At 40.9% G+C, this 20,401-nt stretch overlaps 1 protein-coding gene across 9 annotated transcripts in view; it reads right to left on the bottom strand.

Moving 5' to 3' along the window:
* Positions 1-20,401, bottom strand: part of tjp1a (tight junction protein 1a) — a 66,262-nt gene that overhangs the window by 6,626 nt on the left and 39,235 nt on the right. For 5 of the 9 annotated variants that reach the window (XM_053324134.1, XM_053324117.1, XM_053324158.1 and 2 more), the window contains exons 9-27: positions 16,517-16,656; positions 15,949-16,054; positions 15,521-15,671; positions 12,293-12,401; positions 11,969-12,188; positions 10,692-10,876; positions 10,124-10,219; positions 9,109-9,135; positions 7,147-7,229; positions 6,685-6,895; positions 5,697-5,797; positions 5,188-5,538; positions 4,047-4,298; positions 1,987-2,808; positions 1,730-1,812; positions 1,305-1,484; positions 961-1,067; positions 563-822; positions 12-166 (exon numbers count right to left, since the gene is read on the bottom strand). In XM_053324134.1, the coding sequence (XP_053180109.1) occupies positions 12-166; positions 563-822; positions 961-1,067; positions 1,305-1,484; positions 1,730-1,812; positions 1,987-2,808; positions 4,047-4,298; positions 5,188-5,538; positions 5,697-5,797; positions 6,685-6,895; positions 7,147-7,229; positions 9,109-9,135; positions 10,124-10,219; positions 10,692-10,876; positions 11,969-12,188; positions 12,293-12,401; positions 15,521-15,671; positions 15,949-16,054; positions 16,517-16,656 (3,639 nt within the window). The remainder of the gene's footprint in view (positions 1-11; positions 167-562; positions 823-960; positions 1,068-1,304; positions 1,485-1,729; positions 1,813-1,986; positions 2,809-4,046; positions 4,299-5,187; positions 5,539-5,696; positions 5,798-6,684; positions 6,896-7,146; positions 7,230-9,108; positions 9,136-10,123; positions 10,220-10,691; positions 10,877-11,968; positions 12,189-12,292; positions 12,402-15,520; positions 15,672-15,948; positions 16,055-16,516; positions 16,657-20,401) is intronic. The other 4 variants (XM_053324142.1, XM_053324150.1, XM_053324174.1 and 1 more) reach the window with 1 other exon arrangement.

Raw genomic sequence — 20,401 nt, 5'->3', positions numbered from 1 at the left:
AGGTTTGTTACCTCACAGGGATGGCCTTGGGCACCGCGTTGATGTTATTGTGCTGGTATTTGGAGCGGTGGTCCATAGTGCGTGTGAAAGTGTCCACACCACTGTCGGGGTCTGTGTTTTGGGGCTGTGGGGGTATCTGAGGCTTCACTGGGCTGGTACTCCGACCCTGGTCCAAACAAAAGACACATGTGGCACATTAAGTCATCGTAGAATTATTTGAACTGTAATATGTAAAGTCAAGTGGAACAAAGTTGAATAAATAAGAAAGAACAACACACTGTGAAATCAATAACAGAATCTCAACCAACTGAAATGTTTTGATTTTCAGTTTTTCATTTATGTTGTTGGTGTTGTTTTAGGTTTTTTTTAGCATCAATCTAGCTTCAGATTGGATTATTTTTTATTAATATACATTAACATATTTATTGTTTATCTTTTATATGTATATATTCATATAATAATCAACTTAATACTGTTTGGTGCCAAAAGATTTCAATAATGAACCTCCAACTGTACCATCATTCATCTGAGTGAAATGAATCACTGGCTGAAAGCTGCTTACCTTCGGAGCGATCTCTGGTTTGTCATTGGGCAGAAGGTTGTGGTTGAATTTAGGACTGTCAAACTTGCGCTCAAAAGGCCTGGCAGAGGTGGTGTAGGGTTTGGGCACGTAGCGGTTGTAGCTGGATGCTGGTGGAGCCCCGGTGTTAGTGACAGTTTTTGGGGGCTGTTCACTTGTGCCATTAACCGGAGACTTCTCAGGGAAACTTTTGTGAGGCAGGAAGTTGGTCTGAACTGTATCCTCTCGGGCAGCAGGCTTGGCTGTGGGGCCATCATATAGGTTAGTCTGGTAGTGTTTACATGTGTGTTTATGTGTAGGAGAGCAGCAGACTGTGACAACACAATACAGTAAATAGAAGCCTCTTGATGAAATCTTGACACTAAGGAATATAATCTTACCTTCAGGTGAGGGTTTGGGCAGTGTGGCTGGTGGCAGAGAAGGGGTCACCTGGGGAACTGGCTCATATCTTTTCTCCACTGGACTTGGTTTCTCCACAGACTCCGACCTGTAGCACAAGAACAAAATCATTTAACTTTCAACATGAACACAACACAACACTAAGGTTTGTAGTAAAAACTTAAATATAAACTAAAATATAGAAACATAAATAGCATAAAAGCATATAAAAAGACAGGTTAAAGGAAGGTTGTAAATCTAAAGAATTAAGGGGGAAGAGTTGACAATGTTTCATAAAAACGTAGTAATTATATTCACAATGCTCATAAATAGTACTGAGCATTACCTGGGGTAGTTGTGGGTTGTTTGTGCTTGTGGCTGGGGTTTGGTGGGGCCAGCTTGGAGCCTGTCAAAGTAAGAGAGCTGTTTCCTGTAGAAGTCCTCGTCCTCGTCAGGGTCATAATGGTTTGAACGCACAATGTCATCAGCTACTTGGCTTGGCTGAGGCTTCTGAGGCTCTGGGGCTCTGGATTGGAGTGAAAATGCAGTCAGTCATGCACAATGCAAGGAGGAGATGGTAAAAGCAGAACAAGAGAAGAAATTATGTAGATGAAGTCTACAAAACAAATGGCCATGACAAAGGTGCTTAAGAAAATGTGAATTGAAAAAGTGAAAAGTGAAATTAAATAATTACATACTTTTATTCTGATATTACTCTGAGATACCATGGCTGAAAAAAAAACAGCAGAAACAGCATAACCTGTGGATTACCTAAAGGTCTTCTCTTGATCCAGGTTGCTCAGAGAATTAGCCTTTGGGATTACTCCTCCTGCTTTCAAGGGTAAATCAGCAGCCTGTAGTAACACAAAAGAAATAGAGCTTGTCAGAGGGGTAAAAAAATGATAAATTCCTCCTCTCTAATGTGCTCACGTCATTAATGTGGCTGAGTGGGAGTGGGTGTAACTGTACAGACTGCCTTGGAATTATTAAACATAAATCATAAATGTCTGCAAAGCCAAAGAGTTTACCCTGTTCCCAGATGAATCCCCTGCATCTCTGGCCCGGTCCATGGACACGGAGCGTTTGTTCTCAAACATCTTGACCCTCGTCAGGACAGACTGTGGCCGCATGGCGGGGTCGTCCTCCTGTGGCTCATCTCTGGCACCGGCAGGCTTTAGAGCATCTACAGGAGAAGGTGAGGGGGCCTCTGCTTTAGGAGGTGGCGTGGGGCTGGTTTCAGAGTTCACAGGAGTAGGGTCATACTGCTGAGGTTTGTAGCCTTTTTGTTGCGGTGCTGGTCCCTGGTTATAGGCAGGCCTCTGGGCAGGGGGTTCTGGGGAGCGGGCAGCTGAGGGGTATGTGGTCAGGTGAGAATCCTGGTCGTAGTGCAGGTCAGGCCCTGGAGCAGGAGGTGGGGGATCATCATAACGGACAGGCGCTGGACCTGTCGGTTTACCGTAGCGAGGCCGTCCGTCGAATCCCTGCTGAGGTGGAGGCTCGTCGTAGCGGAGCGGAGGGGTGTACTGGGGTTCAGGGTGGTCACTGTATGGCAAACGGGGATCGAAACCCTGGGAGTTGGCAGTAGAGAGTGGCTGGTTGTAGGGGTTCCACTGCTGCTGGTCGTAATGAGGCACACTGTTCTCGAAGGGTGCGTGAGAGTCAAAGTTACGGTACTTTGGTTCTGGGAAACCACCTCCGCTGCTGACATCATACCGACTAGGCGGGTGGTCATAATCTCTGTATGGCTGCTGGTCAGCGTGATATCCCTGCTGAGGGCTGTAAGTCGCAGGCTTCATGCTGTGACCAATTCTCCCTGTGTTGTCTGTGCTGTACGGGTCCTTCTGAAACATCTACCGAAGAAATACACAACAAAGAATAAGGTTAACAAATGCACAGGATCCACTAACATATTGCACAGACATTACTATGTGATATGGAAGTCGGTTAAAGGATAAGAAAAAGAGAATATTAAAAAGAGAATATTAAAACAAGTCCGTGAAATTAATTGCAGAGGAGGAAACAAGAAGGGAAAGACCTGAAATAGAGAAACTGAGAGGGAGGGGTTACTGGTCAGACAGTATATTAGATTAAACAGAAGTCGCAGCACAACCAAGCACTGAATGCAGCTGAAAAACATCACAATGTATCACTGCAACTCCAAATTAAACACTCAAATTAAATAAAGGAAGATTAACACATTGGTTTAAAAAAAAAACAAAAAACACAACAATACAATGGGATCAATTTTTCTTACGTGACAAAATATGAAAACTCTAGATAATGATGTGTTGTAACCAAGAGGGTTTATCAATAATTTCACTGATACTATGTGCACACTGCTGCATGTGTATTCACAAAGGAAAATTTCACCCACTGTCTTGATGCAATTATAAGGCAAATTAAACATCCACAATAATATTTAACATAACAAGCCCATAACCATTTTGTAAAAAATATATTTAAAATTCTGACATTGGAGAAGTAACCATTAATTATCCATCCAAATCTGAAAAGCTATTGGGTTTACTAGTTTTTGGCTTGATTTCAAATGCTGGATAAAGTACCAATAAGATGGTTGGAAAAATCAATGGCTACTTTTACAACAAAATTGTCCATTCAATCTGCACTGATAAATACAGCACAAACAGATCTACGTCTAGAGGTAAACAGAGAACGAGCCAAACATGTTGCAGCCATGCAAAGAGGATAAGCAACAGTGAGAGCCGCAGGATTTCCACTGCTCTTCTACATGTAGGCATGTCAGCGCAGCAATCACCTTCAAGCCCACTGTTGTTTACCAGTATCTGCTCACACTTCTGGCACGTGCACACACACACACTTACATACATACATACATACAACTGCGTCCACACACGCACGCGCACACACACACAAACATCTCTGTCTCTTCTGGGCAGCACTGTGGTCAGCAAACATGCAGGGTGGAAGGAGAGAGAGAGAGAAGCGTGGCAGCAGGTAGGTAGGTAGACAGGCAGCAGCAGCACAGGAGGTCAGCCAGGTCAGATATAGCTGAGCTGAGCTCAGCCGGGCCCGGTCACGGAGCGTCCGGTGACGGTCAGATGGATACCTTTGGTTCTGGACTGGCCAGTCCAGACTGTAGAGGTTCTGGTGTGACGCTCTGAGAGGCTAGCTCAGGGGTGGGCCTCCTAAGTGAACCAGCCTCTGGGTTGGGGCTTGGCTGGCTGAGGGGAGCTGCAGGAGCCTCGTCAGGGCTCAGACTCCCTACAGTTTTTACAGTAACGTCGACAGCAGGGGGCACTGTTTCAGCCTGGGGCTCATGCTGCTGGGGGATGCTAGGGATGGCAGCGGCCTCTGCTTTCTGTGAAGTGGTTCAGAAATGTTTAATAACAGGCGCTGACACACTACGGTGCAGTACCAACAAGTGCTACTACCTTCATAGCCCCTCTACAACGGTCTGCTCTTCACTTGTGCTTACAGTGATTCAAACAGCCAATCTCATCGCCTTCACATTTAGCAGTAACTGTAGATCGACCATCGGCACGTGAATGTTAGGAATTAGGACAAGTTTCCATTGTTAGAGTACACTAATTTGATTTTAATTCTATGATAACAATACAGTAATTTATTTTTTTCTCCTTTTTATGCTCATTAACACATCATGAGACGACAAACGTTTAGATTTGGGAATCACAACGGCCAATTGAATTCTGATAAATACATTTCACAGTAACACTGGATTAACACTTGCATTTCCAACATGCACATAATACTTTCTGGTTTCGTATTGTCACAGTCCCAATCACAGGTAAAACAAAAGTAGGAAGTGCACATAGGTGAGTACTGGTACAGACACTTGGACAAACATAAGTTTCTTTTCCCAGTCAAATTAGTAACAGTCACACAGATAAGACATCTCGTGGTAGTACAGAGAACAAGAGTAACAGTAAGTCAAGTTCTTCTCCTTTCCAAAAATAAAAAACACGCTCACAAACATCAATCAACACACACATAAAGGCAAATAGATTAAATATCTATATATATGTATATATATATATAAAATTATATATTGCAATAAATACCTGATCACAAAAGTTTTCACTTTCCACTGATATAGTTTTGTAACAGTTAATGGACAAAATAACTGCAAAAATAAAAAAGTGCCTTCAATAGCGCTTCCAGAATACCCTTCTAACGCATACCACGTCCTCCAGACAACACGGGAGACGTACAGCTCTCAGAAACGCTACCTGCTGCTGCGCTGGTGCCTTGAACCCAGCCGGGTCGATGCGGTTCAGCGGGTCCGGTTGCACTGTGTGTTGGTAGCCAGCGTAGCCTGGGGGGTCCTGGATGACAGGTGGGTCCTCGCGGACAGGCTCTGAGGAGCGGGTGATGGCAGGCTCCGTAGGTGGACCCACATCGTCATTCAGTGTTTCGTCCAGCTCCTGGTCAGTGTAGGCTCCACCCTCTGTGTCTGTGTCCTCATAATCGGAGGTGTGGCGGCTGTCGGTGCTGTACATGGAATACTCACTGCCCGGTGCCGACAGGTAGGACAGACGGTCGTCATGGATGTCCAGGTCATCCTCGGCTGCCCCGTCAGCCTGGGTGAAGATGTGGCAAGAAAGAGAATGAAGAGAGAGTGACTGAGCAAATATATGGATATGTGTGTGTGTGTGTGTGTGTGTGTGTGTGTGTGTGTGTGTGTGTGTGTGTGTGTGCGTGTGTTATTTGTGTGTAGTGTTTGTGTGTTGTTTTTTACCTTGCCCTCTGAAACCCACACAAGCTGGTTCTGCTGCTGCTGGATTATCTCTTTCAGTGCTCCAAACCAACCATCATTCATGCTGTTCAAGTTAATGGTTGCTGAATACAGAAAAGAGGGATGTCAGAAGAAATTAAAATGTCTCTGTATACTAACAATCGTTTAATGAGCAATCAAGTACAACCATGACATTGTAATTAAAAGGCTTGCACTCGTTATTAAAATGCTCTGCAGCTTTGACAGGATGGCATGATACTAGACAACAATCTTAAAGATGCTCTGGTAAATGTACTACTTGGGATCCAATAACTCTTTTTCTGTAGTGCTGATTAAATGCAGTCACACTGAAACTGAAGGCTTATGTGCAATGTTCTCAGATATAATATGCAAACCAATCACAACAAAGGAAGAGATACTTTAAATGCAAAATTAGGGAACTGTTCTCCCTCCATCTCAACGAGAAGATAACAAGACAGCATTGTGGCAAGTTAACAATCATACAATCAATGATAGCTGCATATCATGCAAATAATTTTAGCTTAATTTTATTCCCAGTTTTGAATTGAGTTATTATACTACATTGTCATTATACAGCTTAATTATGAGAATAACCTGATAAGAGGTGTATAGTTACAAGAACAGCTCAGAAAAAAACATGACCCCACAGGAACACTCTCTAAGATATCGCTAATATCCTTATCACCTACAGATGCCCCTAAAGCGTGATCACACCACATCTCTTGACAGGAAGAGAGCATGCTGAGAATGTTTAAATATGACCCGGTGGCTGAGGGTGCTTCTGCGTGACGGTCAGTGCTGAACAAGCTATGTAAGGAGTCTGACAGAACAGGGCCAGCCACTAGTGTAGTGTGGATAAGGTCCATCACTGCAGCGCTAAATAATCAGCTGCCTGTAAAATCTCTCAAATTCTTTTCCCTCTTTTTGGAGCACCCATCTACCCCCACCCCGACACTTTCACTGAACTCACTGGTGAAGAGGTGGTGGTTGTTCTTTCTTAATTTGAGGGCTCGTTCATAAAGCTTTCTGGCGCTCTTCCGAGACTCGGCGCAGAGTCGGGTCCTCATGTTCTTGACACCCTGTTTTGTGTCTGGGTTCAGGAACACCACAATTGGATACCACTGAGCGTAGTTTAGACGGTCCACTGCATTAGGAGTGATGTCCAGCACTGCATGTTTGTCCTTCATGAACAGAAAACAAGTAAATAATGTTAAATGTAAATTAAACACTGTGATGGGTCAGCTCATTAGTCTGGATTAATGTCACTAGTGAACACACCACAGTTAAATTCACCAGAGGGCAGCAGTGAGCTGTATATATTATTGCGTTTGCTGCCATCTTTTCAGTACCATAACCAATCTGCCAAAAGATGTTTATATCTTTGTCATTTTAGATTTCATATGAATGTGTGTGCATTTCTAGCTTTTCTCACCCGGTCAATGATCTGTTTAATGGTGTGCAGGCGAATGATGCCGGAGCTTTTCTGGTCAGTTCCTGCATCCCTCGGCTCACTCTCTGCGAAGGACAAATGGACACAGTTACTGCACCACGTCAACACAAGAGAACAACAATAAAAACTGTGTCCCAATTATACATCCTTGTAGCGTGCAGTTGTCGACTCCCATAAATAGAACTGTTAAATAAAGAAGAATAATCTCCATACAGGAGAGGACAAGTGTACGTATGTGAGAACAGCTAGATAGTATAGACAACATGATAGCAGCCAATTCATGCAATAGTCATTAGGAATTTTGGGTAGACTTGAGGAAGTGACACATGGTGTGCAATGAATGTGTGCGTGCAATTGCATGTAACAGTATAAATTATGGTGGAGGAAATGTGTTATGTGAGAAACATTGACATGAAATATGCAGATACAAGAGCAGGAAGGTCATTTGGGATTAATGGGAATACAGTGTCATTGTAAGCCTCGGGGATTTAAGCAAGGATGTGTAGAGGGGTTTATGATTCGCATAAAGATAATGGTTTCCTGCCTGGAAACACAAGGTACAGAAGAGGGCAGTCATCTCACCACAACGTTCAGTATAGTGATTCATATGACTAGAACACATGATAGGGCCAGGTCTCTTAATTCTAACATACTAATGGGATCTACGATCTATGGAGTGTTCATAACTATCTAAACAGTTTTGAAAAGATAAAGACATAAATATAGCCATGCAAAAAGGTCAGAAGTTCAAGCGTATACAGCAGCATTAATCATTAAAGGCTATGACTCAGAACTGTTCTTCTCAAAATAAAATTTAAACTTCAAATTGACACTTCAATTGTGAATTATGTCACAGTTGCAGTGCAAGCCCATTTCGAACTGTAGTCTGAGTTGTGAGCCATCAAATGATGAATTATGATCAAATTCTACACTGAATCATTTTTCATTCCAATCTCCCAATTCTGCTCTAACCCCGCAAAGATCACATCTGTTAATGCCTGCAGTGTTGTCAGATTTAGATTAGCATATAAATTGTTGGTGATTTTGAACTGATGCTTCAAGATTTCAATATGCCAAGTCTACATTCACCGATCACGGTGCATTTTGATTGTTAGAGAAAATAGATGCATAGATTCAACAAAAATCAAGATTAAATGTCAATACGTGTGGTATAAAGCCTCAAAACATAGTCTGCTTTGACCTTTGAATTCTATACACTTATGATTTTTCTATTTAAATATACTGAGAGTTTGTTAAACTGTTGAAAACCACTTCACTCATCTCAGTTTCCATGACTTATTAAATGCACAGCTCCACATGCTGTCGTCATTCTGCATGGTGCAAACCTGCCTTTGAGAGGGGAATACCACTGAAATGAATTATAAATTTATTCCTGTACTTTATTTAACTGATAAACATTTACTCTTCCATAACATGGAACATGAGAAATTGTGCTTTCCCCTAACATGCAATATTACACTAACACACAGCTCATCACACACTTAAATCTGGCAAAAAAGTGTATAATAGGAAACAAAAACTGAATTCTTCATCTTGCCAAACAGCTTTAGATGTAGATCTGTAGTAATGAAGGCAATATTTCTTCATAAATAATTATGTTATATATATATGTTTACAGTTTAAGAGCTGTTTTAGTCCGGAAGTGTATAATTTTAATGGTATACTTTCTTTTCCACAAAAAAGTATCCACTTAATGTGTGGTGATGTAGCTTTATGTTAGCAATATATTACATTGCTTTAGTATCTGGTCTCCTGTGTATCATGTTCATAAGATTATTGCAGATTGTAATGTAATCAAGTGGTATTACCCCATACAAATTAACCAGGCAGTAGCTATTGTTTTAACACACACTGGCGTACTGATTAGCTTCAATTCATTGAACCAAATAAAACAAATAAAAGTTTATGCACTAAGTGACATACTTTCCCCTCCTTGTTGTTGCTGTGTTTCTGAAAAGAAAATACAGTTACACAAACATCACAAGAGTCACACAAATAAACATCAAGGACTGGAATCACTTTTATGTGGGTGTGTACTGTGTGCGTGTAACATGTGTGTTTGAGTACTTACAGTAACTGAAATTCAAAACAGAGTGTAAGAACAAACATGAAACATTAAAGAAGCTTGCAATTTCCTAAAGTAAGAGGAAGTGGATGAGAACACTTAGGATGAAATGAAGAGGAACTGTGCAGCTCTGCTTAGAGTGGGAAAGAGATAAACAGAAAAAGGTAACTATGAATAAAATAAAAAAGTAGTGTTCTGGAGTTAAGCAGGATGCCGCCTGGTTTAGTCAAACTGAATGGGAAACTATTTTTAAAGAATTTTGCTTAGCATCCAGTGGATAATAGGTATGTATCCTAACCCTATATTTATAAAACAGCAGTTTCAGCTCTTGGTCTATTTCTAAAGGAAAACGCACTAAGGACTTGAAAAAACAAAACATCAAATGCATAATGTTTCTAAACTTCAATAAGCTTTAACTACATGAAGACAGCAGGGGTTGTATTTATACAATTTTCAAATTTTCAAATTACTGTACCGAATAAAGCATTTAAGTTGCTGTGTTTTTATACACTTGACAAATAAAATCATAGACTAAATAAAGTTCAACTGTCTCTACCACAGTTGCAGCCTCAAAAGCTTCTTGTTTGTTGATGCGTCAATGCTTATAAATAGAGCAGGGTAATTGAAAGAGGAAAAAATTCACAGGCGGATAAATTTGGATTTGCAAACACAGGGTACATAAAACCAAACTAACCAAACTAACCAACTAACCAAACTGTGAGTTAAACATACTGGTTGCTACAGAGAATAAGCAATGCTTAGCGGCAGTAATGTATAATGTCCAGCATGAATCAAGGGTCTGGACTCCCGTGATTCTAAGACACACAATAGGACACAAAACATGAAAAAAAGGGAAAGCAATTTACGACTTACTTGCTAGTTCAAAAACATCAGGCTCCTCCCTGGCCAGTTTCTCTCTGGCCACATCTGCTATTGGCCCAAAGATGACCACAGGCCTCAGGAACCCAGCTGTTCATCAAGAGCATGTCATGAGGATTACCAAAGGTCAGCATCATTTAACATTTGCACATGCAACACTAAATTATAATATACAAATATTACCACTTTATTAAATGTTACAAAAAGTAAACATGAGTAAGTAAGGCAAACTCCACTTGTACAATTAGACAATTGGTAAGTACATCTAAATATTGATGTAGTACTCTTTGTCTGTAACAGTGTTAATTATAGGTTTAGATTACACCATGTCCTCTGTAAATGTACAAATGGATAATTTTATAATGCAGAGAAGCATAAGTAAAAACATCAAAACAGTTGTTAGCTAGAGTGTACAAGTACTGTGGATGACCTTCTGTTTCTCTGAGCTGTAAGGTTGAAATATGACCACTGGTTTGTAGACTTTATCCCTACAGTAAAATATAAAGCTATGTGAGAGTCTTTAGCTGATTGTTTTAAGTGCCTTGGCATTTTGTGCTCTTACCTTCCCTCAGCACCACCCTTTCATAGGCAGGGAACTTGGTCTGAACTGGCTGGGCTGACAGGTCCTCCCTGCTCTTCCGCAAATTCCTCTTGGAGCTTCGTAATCCACGGAATCGCCAGAAGTCTGCTCTATCGCCTCCTGGTGTTTTGGGGAGGGTGTACTGCACACTGGATAGCTGCTCAGCTCTGAGAAAAAGGTGGGAGGTCAGGTGTCAGGACAATCACAAAAACTGCAAACAAGGCTTCTTGTTAGGTTAGGATGTAATAAACAATTTGTTACCCACCAGTTTACCTGAAATAAGCAGTATGCAGATTTCTACAGTTAAGGTGACAATATTTTGTACAAAAAGAAATGCTGTGACACCATTGTACACTTGTAAATTGTAAATGGTTGTAAAACAATTATGGAGCTCTTATTAATCACTGACTGAAGAAAGGCTGGTGATGCCCGAGCAATTTCAAAGACTTAAAAGCCATAATAATGACAGCATCTCCACTGGATCTACATCTCCACAGAATCTAACATAAGACTTCACAGTGACATGACTGGCCTTATTAAGGAATCACTGAACTATTGTTCCACCATTAGAGATTCAAAAAAACATGCGTTTATTAAAAAAAGACTGAATCTGTTCCCTAAAATGTTTGCAAGCGCATTGATCAATTAATTTCTATTGATATATTTCAATTAGAAAATGCCCGTAAAATAACACCAATAGGGATAAAAGGTAAGGTAAGTAAACCAGTAAACCCACGGAGGAAAGATTCGTAGTGGCTTTGACCTATAATGGTCTTGATATACTTGATTTCATGGTTTTATGTGAAATGTTTTGAGAGAATATCAAGGGAGGCTGATTTAACTTGGCTGAGTAGCAGAGATTTCTTTCACAGAGCTTAATGCATGTATGTGATAAAATTGCATGCAGCATGTGGAAAGCTATGTCTTTTCTGTTAGCGGGACAGTGAGGAATCTCTGTGTGGTGCCCGAGGCAGGCTACTGCAGGCTGTAGTCAGGCCTAGATAAAATTATGCTGTTGGCAAGATCATGATGTATACACACGCACCCTCAGACACACACATGACCAACAGTCTAACACAGAGCCGCAGCTTTTTTAACAAAAAGCACAGAACCATGAATAATAAGCAGTAAAATCTCAAATGTACATTAGACCTATTAAACCCTCCATCTCTCTGATCAACGACAATGCTTCTTTTTCTTTACCGCCACCCTCGCTCATTCATAAAGTGCCAGAACAAGCTGTGTGAGACTCCTCTTACCTGTTCTTGTTGGGGATGATTCCCCTTTCCACTTCCTGATGGTTCTTGCCAATACGAATCGCGAGCCAGGAGCCTAACTTGCCATTGTACAGAGTATCTACCACTCGGAAAACCTCGCCCTTGTTAAAGCTCAGCCCGTATGGCGACTCTTTTTCATATTCGAAATGTGTGCGAATGTAGAAGGAGTCACCCACATCCGATTCCACTATCCTCCGATACACTGCAGACGAAATAGAAAATAACACAAGAGGATTAGAGTGACATTTAAATAAAAGATTTCAGTGTATATGCTGTGTGTTTACACTACTAACTGACATCACTCACCATCCTTCTTCTTCTGAGCCAAGATTGTAACTTCCTCTCCTCTTGGGAGATCCAGTAGAAACAGCACTGCCTCCTCCCTAATGATGTTAGCAAAGTCCACGTTGTTCACCTAAGATGCAGCACAGAAAAAGGAGAAGAAATCAAATTATAGTGCAGATGATGGACTGGTTTATAATCATGAACTATGGTCTCTTGAATCTCATGTTATTGTAGGCCAACTTGATCCTCACAAGCTTAGAAATCACTGACAAAAATGTTTTCATCCTCTTTCTTTGCCTGGGTACTGAGTTACTTTTAGTTAAGATTACAAACTTCAGTAACTAGCGCTCATTAGATTTCTCACAGAATAGGAGGGACAGAGAAAACCTGTTCCTCAACAGAAGCAGGGCAATACACTCCCCCTACAAGTGAGTCTACTCCTCCTCCTCTTCATCTCCTGCTGCTGCCCCAAAGACAATAACTACTGTTTATTGACTTTGCTTGAAGGGGCAATGGGGAAACCAGAAACACATGGACTAAATCACCAAACCTCAGAAAGACACCTTTATCCTTCCCAGAAACAGGAGGACTTGACGTCTTTATCTCCACTAGCACACCATGACCAAAGGGAAACAATCTAAAGATGGAAAACAATGTCCTGGAAGTCTCTAGATGTGTTTGTACAGTGGGAGGAACACACACACACACACACACACACTCACACACTCACACTCACACACACACACACACACACACAAAATTAATGAGATCTCAGTGAAGTGGAAGAATAGACTAGACTATTGTACACTCAAAAAGAGAAGCAGAGTGTAATGGACAACTTTGTTTATCAGATAACTTAAGTCCATAAAAGTTAACGTGATGGAAAAAAAACAGGAAGTGTGTGGTCAGATAGTTTAACTATACAGCTGCAGAGCTACTGCATTAAATGTCACAGGTGTCATCCTTGACAGCTGTATAAACAAGTCAGAATAGATCCAAGACTGACATCAAGAGGGTTTCCATCATTCCATTAACACTGTTACTCTGGTGTCCAGTGAAACAGAGAGACGACTGTTCCCGAGGTCAGAGTGCAAGAACAACTTCTATTGTGTCTTCACACTGGAAACAAGGGGACTCTTGAAACAAGCCAGAGCCCGGGAATGACTCACAGACTGACAGATACATTGTGTTGTATTCCCAAGATCTCCTTACACAGAAGTAAATCTATTGTGGTGAGGGGAATCACGTAGTTGCACCGTTGGTTATCTAAGTTAGTGTGGGCAGTGACAGCTTGTCTATTTTAACAATAACACCAGATGTTCCTCCAACGTTCATATAATGTGATTTTTTTTAAAGTTTCTAAGAACTTCATTGAACGTTAACAGGAAACAAACCTTGGAAGCTACATGATAATAGGACAATTTAAATGTCTACAGCTAATTTAAAAGAGCAAGTACATAACACTTGCATGCAAAAAAAACCCTCTTATTTAATTACTGGGGGAAATCCAGTTCTCCCTCTACCCTCCATCCCTTTATTTTTAGACAATCCTGGCATATTAGATGTATGACACTGCAGCTGGAGGAGTTTTTTTCTTTGACTAAAATTGCAGTGAAAGAAAAGCTAGTTAGTTAGTTAGTTTTACAAATACTGTATTGGCCCGCATATAAGACAACTCTGACTGTAAGCTGGTGATTTTCAAGACTCATTTTTGGAAAAATACCTAAAAATTACAATTGTTTTACTTCTTAATTACAGAAGCGTAAAGAGAGTAGCTAGTTGTCGTCAACTCAAATTCTTAAACTGCTTCACTGTATGCTACGTGGAACACACACACACACACACACACACACACACACACACACTCAACACACACACAGAGCGCTCTCCGCCTGTTGTGAAACAGAGAGGAGAGATTCAATGCGACCATAAATGACAATACACAGTAGGGACGATGTTTATTCATGTTATTTACCTAATTTCAGCTCATATGAGACTATTTAATTTGTTTTGCTGTCATTTATAGTCACACTGAGTTTCTCTCCGTTTTACCGCAGGCGGAGCTGCCTCTCCCATAACTATGGAGCCCAGCAAAGCAGAGGAGAGACAGTGAAGCAGTTGAGTTGACAACAGCACTCGTTACTTTACTGTTACTCGATTGTTGATAAACTTGGCCTACTTTTGAGCCACTTTGTTTGAGACGATCACTGTGGCTCTCCATCTTTCAGGCCCCTGGTGCTGTAGGCTAGTTGTGTGGGACAGTGGTTTGCCTCTCTCAGGAAGGGAACATTCGTTTTACAGATTTTTGGCACAATCTATTCTTGTGGATGTATACTGACATTAAGGGCCCCATCTTGCGATGGCCGTACAGCGGAAGGCGGGCGTGGCGCAGCATGTGTATATGTTAGTTTCCCCCGGTGCAGTTGTCACTTTCTTGCCCTGAGCCCACGTTGTCTAAATAGCAAATGCACTTGCACCAGTCTGCCTGTTATGCACACATGGGCGCGCAGCAGCACACAAACATGCAAAACATCACAAATAAAAGGACCACAATGTGAATTTGTATTATGATGTACATCAATATAAAGCCACAATGACATGCCACTGTGTATCAGAATCAGTCAATCACAGTAATGATCAATGAAACTGTCAATGTGGTAATGTGACCAATCCTGGTAAATCCACCATCAAACTAGCAATCCGCCAAGGTGACAGCGTTCCTGGATATTAAAGGGAATGGGAGATGACACTCTGATTGGTTTACCGCGTGTTACGCCCAAAACACGCCTATGATTAATGAGGGGACTTAAGTCCAAGCGCCTGGCGCAGTGACCATTTTTCCACCGTTAAAATAGCAAAAGTGGATTTGGACATGCCCCAAAGGCACTTGCACCAAGCGCTTCACACCATGTGCTATAGATCGTTAGAATAGAGCCCTAAAAGTCTAGACAGTGAATGTAAGACGACTTTACTTCTTCAGACGTATTTCAAGGAGAAAAAAAAATTGTATATTCTGTGGATACGTACATGCCACACACATCCACTGGGTCATAAGTGATGATTGAGAGGGTTTGAGTCTACCATTGGTTTATAGGAAAATCCTGCATAGTATGTTTTTAATCCCTCATTACAATACAACAACAAAAATGTTTATTGTTTACTTTTTTTAAGAAATCAAGTTTCTTCAAAAAGCTACCAAAAGGCTGGGCTCTAAAGTGCATATAAACACATTGATGGAATGCAAAATACCCTGAGAATCTGGTCTCCCTCCTCCAGCCCTTCCTTGGCTGCAGGACTGTCCTCCAAAACTCCTGCCACAAAAATTCCCACGTCGTTCCCTCCGGCTAACCGCAGACCGACACTCTCTCCCTTCTTGAACTTGACCAGTTTCATACTTGGCCTGCAAGAGAAAACAGGTGGTCAGATGAAATCAGGCAAAAAGGTCAGCGGAAATATTTGAAAACAATCTCTCTCAGGGACACAAAACACACCCTGTTATTCAAACAAGCTGTGTGTGGTGAAAAAAAACAAAAGCTGGCCAGAATCTCTGAATACAGTTTACGACTCTTATCAAAGTGCACAATATATATACACCCGATATACATGCAACAGTACAGATATATCAATATTATAGTATGTGCACTATAGTGTTTTGGATAAAAGCTTTGGACATTTACCTGAGAATGCTGTCGTCATGACCAGCGCTGGGTACAGGAGCATCAGAGGGGCTGACAGGGAGGTCCACATCAGGCTGACCAGGCTGTGCATAAACTGGCTTTGGTTCTGCCACAAACACAAACACAGTAAGTAAGTAGTTAGAACCTAAATAGAATCGAGAAATCTAGTACAGACTCCAGTACAGAGTTTAATCTGCTTCAGTATTTTGTACAGTAAAGTGTGGGCATAAGAGTCTTAACAGACAATAAAGTGCTTAGTAACAGTGAAACCAAAAGTAAAAGTGAAATCTTCTGCTTTAATTGATGACAGACATGTCAAGTATTTATTTTGTAATATCATCCTTTTTACTTTTTCCTCAGATGTTGACATTAAGTAGATAGTATTTCTTAGGTCTACTGTGCAGATAATGTCACAGTGTCTTTATAATCTACATGGTACCTCACTGTACTAATAGGAATGAGATGGAAAAATACAAATAAAATAAAAAATAAGAGGCTGAACACTAAACATCAAATGGGAGAGACCATACTGATCATTTGAGACCCAATGTGCAGAAAAAGTCTGTACCAGGCAGCGGAGGTAACAGTTTGTCATCTCTGGAGCTGGCTTGGTCACTAGCCTGTGACAAGACACCATCATCAGAGCTTTTGACTGGTGTAGACATGGCCCCTGGTTTGGACACACGTTCCTCATCTCGACTTCGATGGCTGAAACAAACATAAACAACATATTGCAATTTAGTAAAATTGTATTGTCAATGCTATAATGACTTATTTCTTACTTTAAGGACTGTAGCACACTGCTGATTTTAGAGTGTGAATGACTTCCAGCTGTGTTTACCATACACACAATGCAATAACACAATAACATGCAGTAATTGAACCCAAAGGGAAATCGTATAGACCATGGATTGAAAACTAGGGGGCTATTAGATGAGAAAAATCAATTAAAAGAAGGCTGGGAGGCTTTGTCAAAAAGACTGTGTAGACTTAAGTTTATTCAGCTGTATTTTAATGGAGTTTGTTTTTAATTATGTAGTCTATACAGTATCATTGTCATTGACTAACCTCATTCCCAACCAGAATGTGATATTAAGTTCAATTAGAGCAGACAGAGTTAATAAATGTTTTATTTCTGAGTCAGTTTTCTTAAAGATGGATGTAACCCCTCATTGTTATTAACCATACAGAACTCTTTCCAATAAAAGCACACAGACAGAGAAAGAAAAAGCAGACCAGGTCTCCTAACATAAACTCTTGAATTACGATACTTTTCAGTCCAAGTTCCTGTTTAACCTGGATAAAATAAACAGGGTGAAACTGTGTGTGTGCATGTGTGTGTGTGTGTCTAGTAGGCTACGTCTAACAAAGTAGAAAGAGCTCTGCTGCTTAAAACAATGGTTGAATTCCAATCTTGTCACATGACTGCCTGCTGGCACAGTACTTGAGCCCTATTCAAAAGCTTTTGTAAAAGAATTTGAAGGTGCAGGCTGTGCCACCAGCTCAGACTAGGAAACTTCTCTCACGTCGATTCTCTCATTCATTAGGAAATATATTTACACATCAAAATACAAACAGGAAAACAGATGCAAAAACAGTAAATGTGCATCCTTTTCCACGCAATGACTGATACTCAGGGTTTAACTTGTGAGTTTGTGCAGCTGCTGACCCTCTTTATTTTTTGCCACAGAATGGCCTTTTTAAAAGTTGCTGAATTTTCCCAGACTTGGTCTACCTCTCACTACAACTCAGTTTCACACATGGCGCTGATCCGTGTTATTTTCTACATCAGCACAGTCAGCATCAGAGAAACCTGTATGGGTTTGTTTGTAAGGGGGGAGTGAAGGGTAAATGAGAGCTAAGCCTGAGGATGAATAACAGAATTACAATGAGAGAGACAGACAGGGTGTGTGTGTGTATGAATGAGAAAGAGAGGGAGAACAAGGACAGATACAAACAAACAAGACGGAAAGAGAGAGAGAGGAGAGGGAGAGAGAGAGTGTTGTGGCCTAAATCTGCTGTTCTTTGCTGCGGAATGGTGCTAAAAAAGGCTTCACACTGACAAACACCATTTGACAGAAGCCTTTGTTCAATTCCCTCGCTTACACATTCTTACATTACGGGCACAAGCGAGAGAGAGAGACAGAGACAGAGACAGAGAGAGAGAGAGAGAGAGAGAGAGGCAGAAAAGAGATCAAGTTGAAGTGAAGGGGCGGGAGAGGCAGAGAGAGACGTGGTTACGCAGACATGAACAAACAGTGCAAAATATGGTGTTGCCACACCAGAAACTACAGGTCAATATATTTGCCGACAGAACTGAACAGATACAAACATTGCCTCACACATAGGAAGAAATGTCACATGAAAAAGTTCAGTCAGACAGTTAAATATATCATAAATAAAAACAAAACAAAACTCAAACAAGCAAAAATGAATTACTCACACATACGTCTCTGTAAGTTGCACCATGACGCTTATTAAGAGGATTTTGAGTTTAATTCCCTGAAAAGATTGCAGCACAGAAAGCCTTCTGATTGAGCAGAAAGTATGCTCATGCTCACTGGGAGACACTCTAGATGAAGGGCGTTTTTAGAAGATCTGGTGTACTAAAAACCATGTAGCAGTGTCGTGTCCTGGGGAAAAAATGCATCTAAGCCCTACAGCCAATCAGGTTAAGCGAACCATCTGGCTTAGGGCAAAGCACTGTGGGAAGTATGTCAAATTCCTCTTTCCCCTCCTAAACTGGGAGATAGTGAAAACAGTCTCTTACATCATAGCCGAGTGACAGCCAGACTGTCATTTCCTCAGTCACCTCTTCAACCCTAACCATCATGAAAACAAGGTGGCACTCCTCTTCTGACAATACATGTGCATAATGAAGTAACCAACGTACGATAAGAGGGTAGACTTGTTCTTCAGCATATTCTATTTCCCTTAAGAAATAGATTTCATTGGAACTTACCTGATTAAATAAAGGTTATACATATATTTCAAAGACAGGAGGGATAAAGGAAAGGGCAACTACTTGATAAATGGACAAAATAAACATATTCTGGCCATTTATCAAATGATAGACACTTACATTGGAAGAAATCTGTGCAACAGTGAACCTGCCTTCATCCTGTATTGAGACAAGTATGTTTACTCCACAGTCTCACATACTGTGCCATCTAATGAATCGGCAGCACTGGAGGTAAATCTAGCAGTATGATAATCATGACTGACAAGCAACTATTAAGCCAGAAAACTAAACTAACAGTAGCAGCAGCAGCAGCAGCAGCAGCACACTGAACTAACATCACACAGCTACAAGAGTTGAAAATCCCTAAAAAACAGCTAAGTTTGGATTTCCTGGTGATGGATACGTGTTCCTGTGAGAAATTGTGCCCTTAAGCAAGAAAGTTAATAATGAACGGCAGGTTTAGCTCTCATATCTCACATAGCCTGACCTCCATCTCTTCAAGATTACAGAAGTCTGGAGAAAGCTGCAATTATTTGATTAAGTATGAGTTTGAAAATGACTGCTTCCTGAAATAGCACCTCTGGTTAGTTTTAATGTGAACTACAAACAGTATCACAGCTTTTTTTTTGGTTCGGAGTATGACACCCTTCTTAGTTTCCAACCTTTTTTAATCTGTGTGTGCTTCAGATTCCCTGAGGATCCAATAAGCATGATGAAATGGAGGTCTTGCTATATGAGGCTCTAATTCAGACAGCTCCATCAGAATAAGAGCTTTAGAGCATTATGAATCACTGTTTCCATACCCAATGCTATGTTAAAGAATTGAACATTTACTGCGACCGGACATCAGCAACAAGCCCACAGCCTTTTCTTACTGCAGCCAGTGATAGCATTAGCCTTGATCATTGCCACAAGTGTCAAACCTCCAAGAATTGTGCTTTATTCCACTATTCGTCTTGTGCCATTTGATCATGCTTGATTTCTTGGCCTTCACTAGTAAGTCCTGGCTTATATTGTCTTGAGAGAAACTGTAGTCGTTATCTGTCAGCCAGAGCATCTTATTTACCGCTACGTCTAACTCAAGGTCTTTTTTGTCACTCTAGGTGTGCGTCAGCTACAGAAAGCTATGCAGCCTTTAAACTACAAGAAGATAACTTACTGGAGGTTCCAACTGGCAGTGAACACAGACAACATGGACATTCAAATTAATGACAACAATCACACATAAATGTAAAGAGCATTTTCTCTATAGCAATTAAAATGGCATGGCAACAAGAGTAAAACATCTTACTTATTGAATACACCTAAAACTGCATGATTTAAGTGAGCAAACCCATAAAACTGATAAGACAATTGTGTAGAGTCTGTAGGTCTGTTGGTGAAAAGATCTAACCATGTATACTTTCAGAAAGACACTCTATTGAGCCAGAGGATCGATCAATCCTTCCACCCCTCCCCAGTGCTCTCCCAGAGCAAGGCATTATTGGAACT

This window comes from Scomber japonicus, chromosome 1 (genome assembly GCF_027409825.1).
Source record: "Scomber japonicus isolate fScoJap1 chromosome 1, fScoJap1.pri, whole genome shotgun sequence".
Classification (NCBI taxonomy): domain Eukaryota; kingdom Metazoa; phylum Chordata; class Actinopteri; order Scombriformes; family Scombridae; genus Scomber; species Scomber japonicus.
This window is presented reverse-complemented; position numbering and strand designations above follow the sequence as displayed.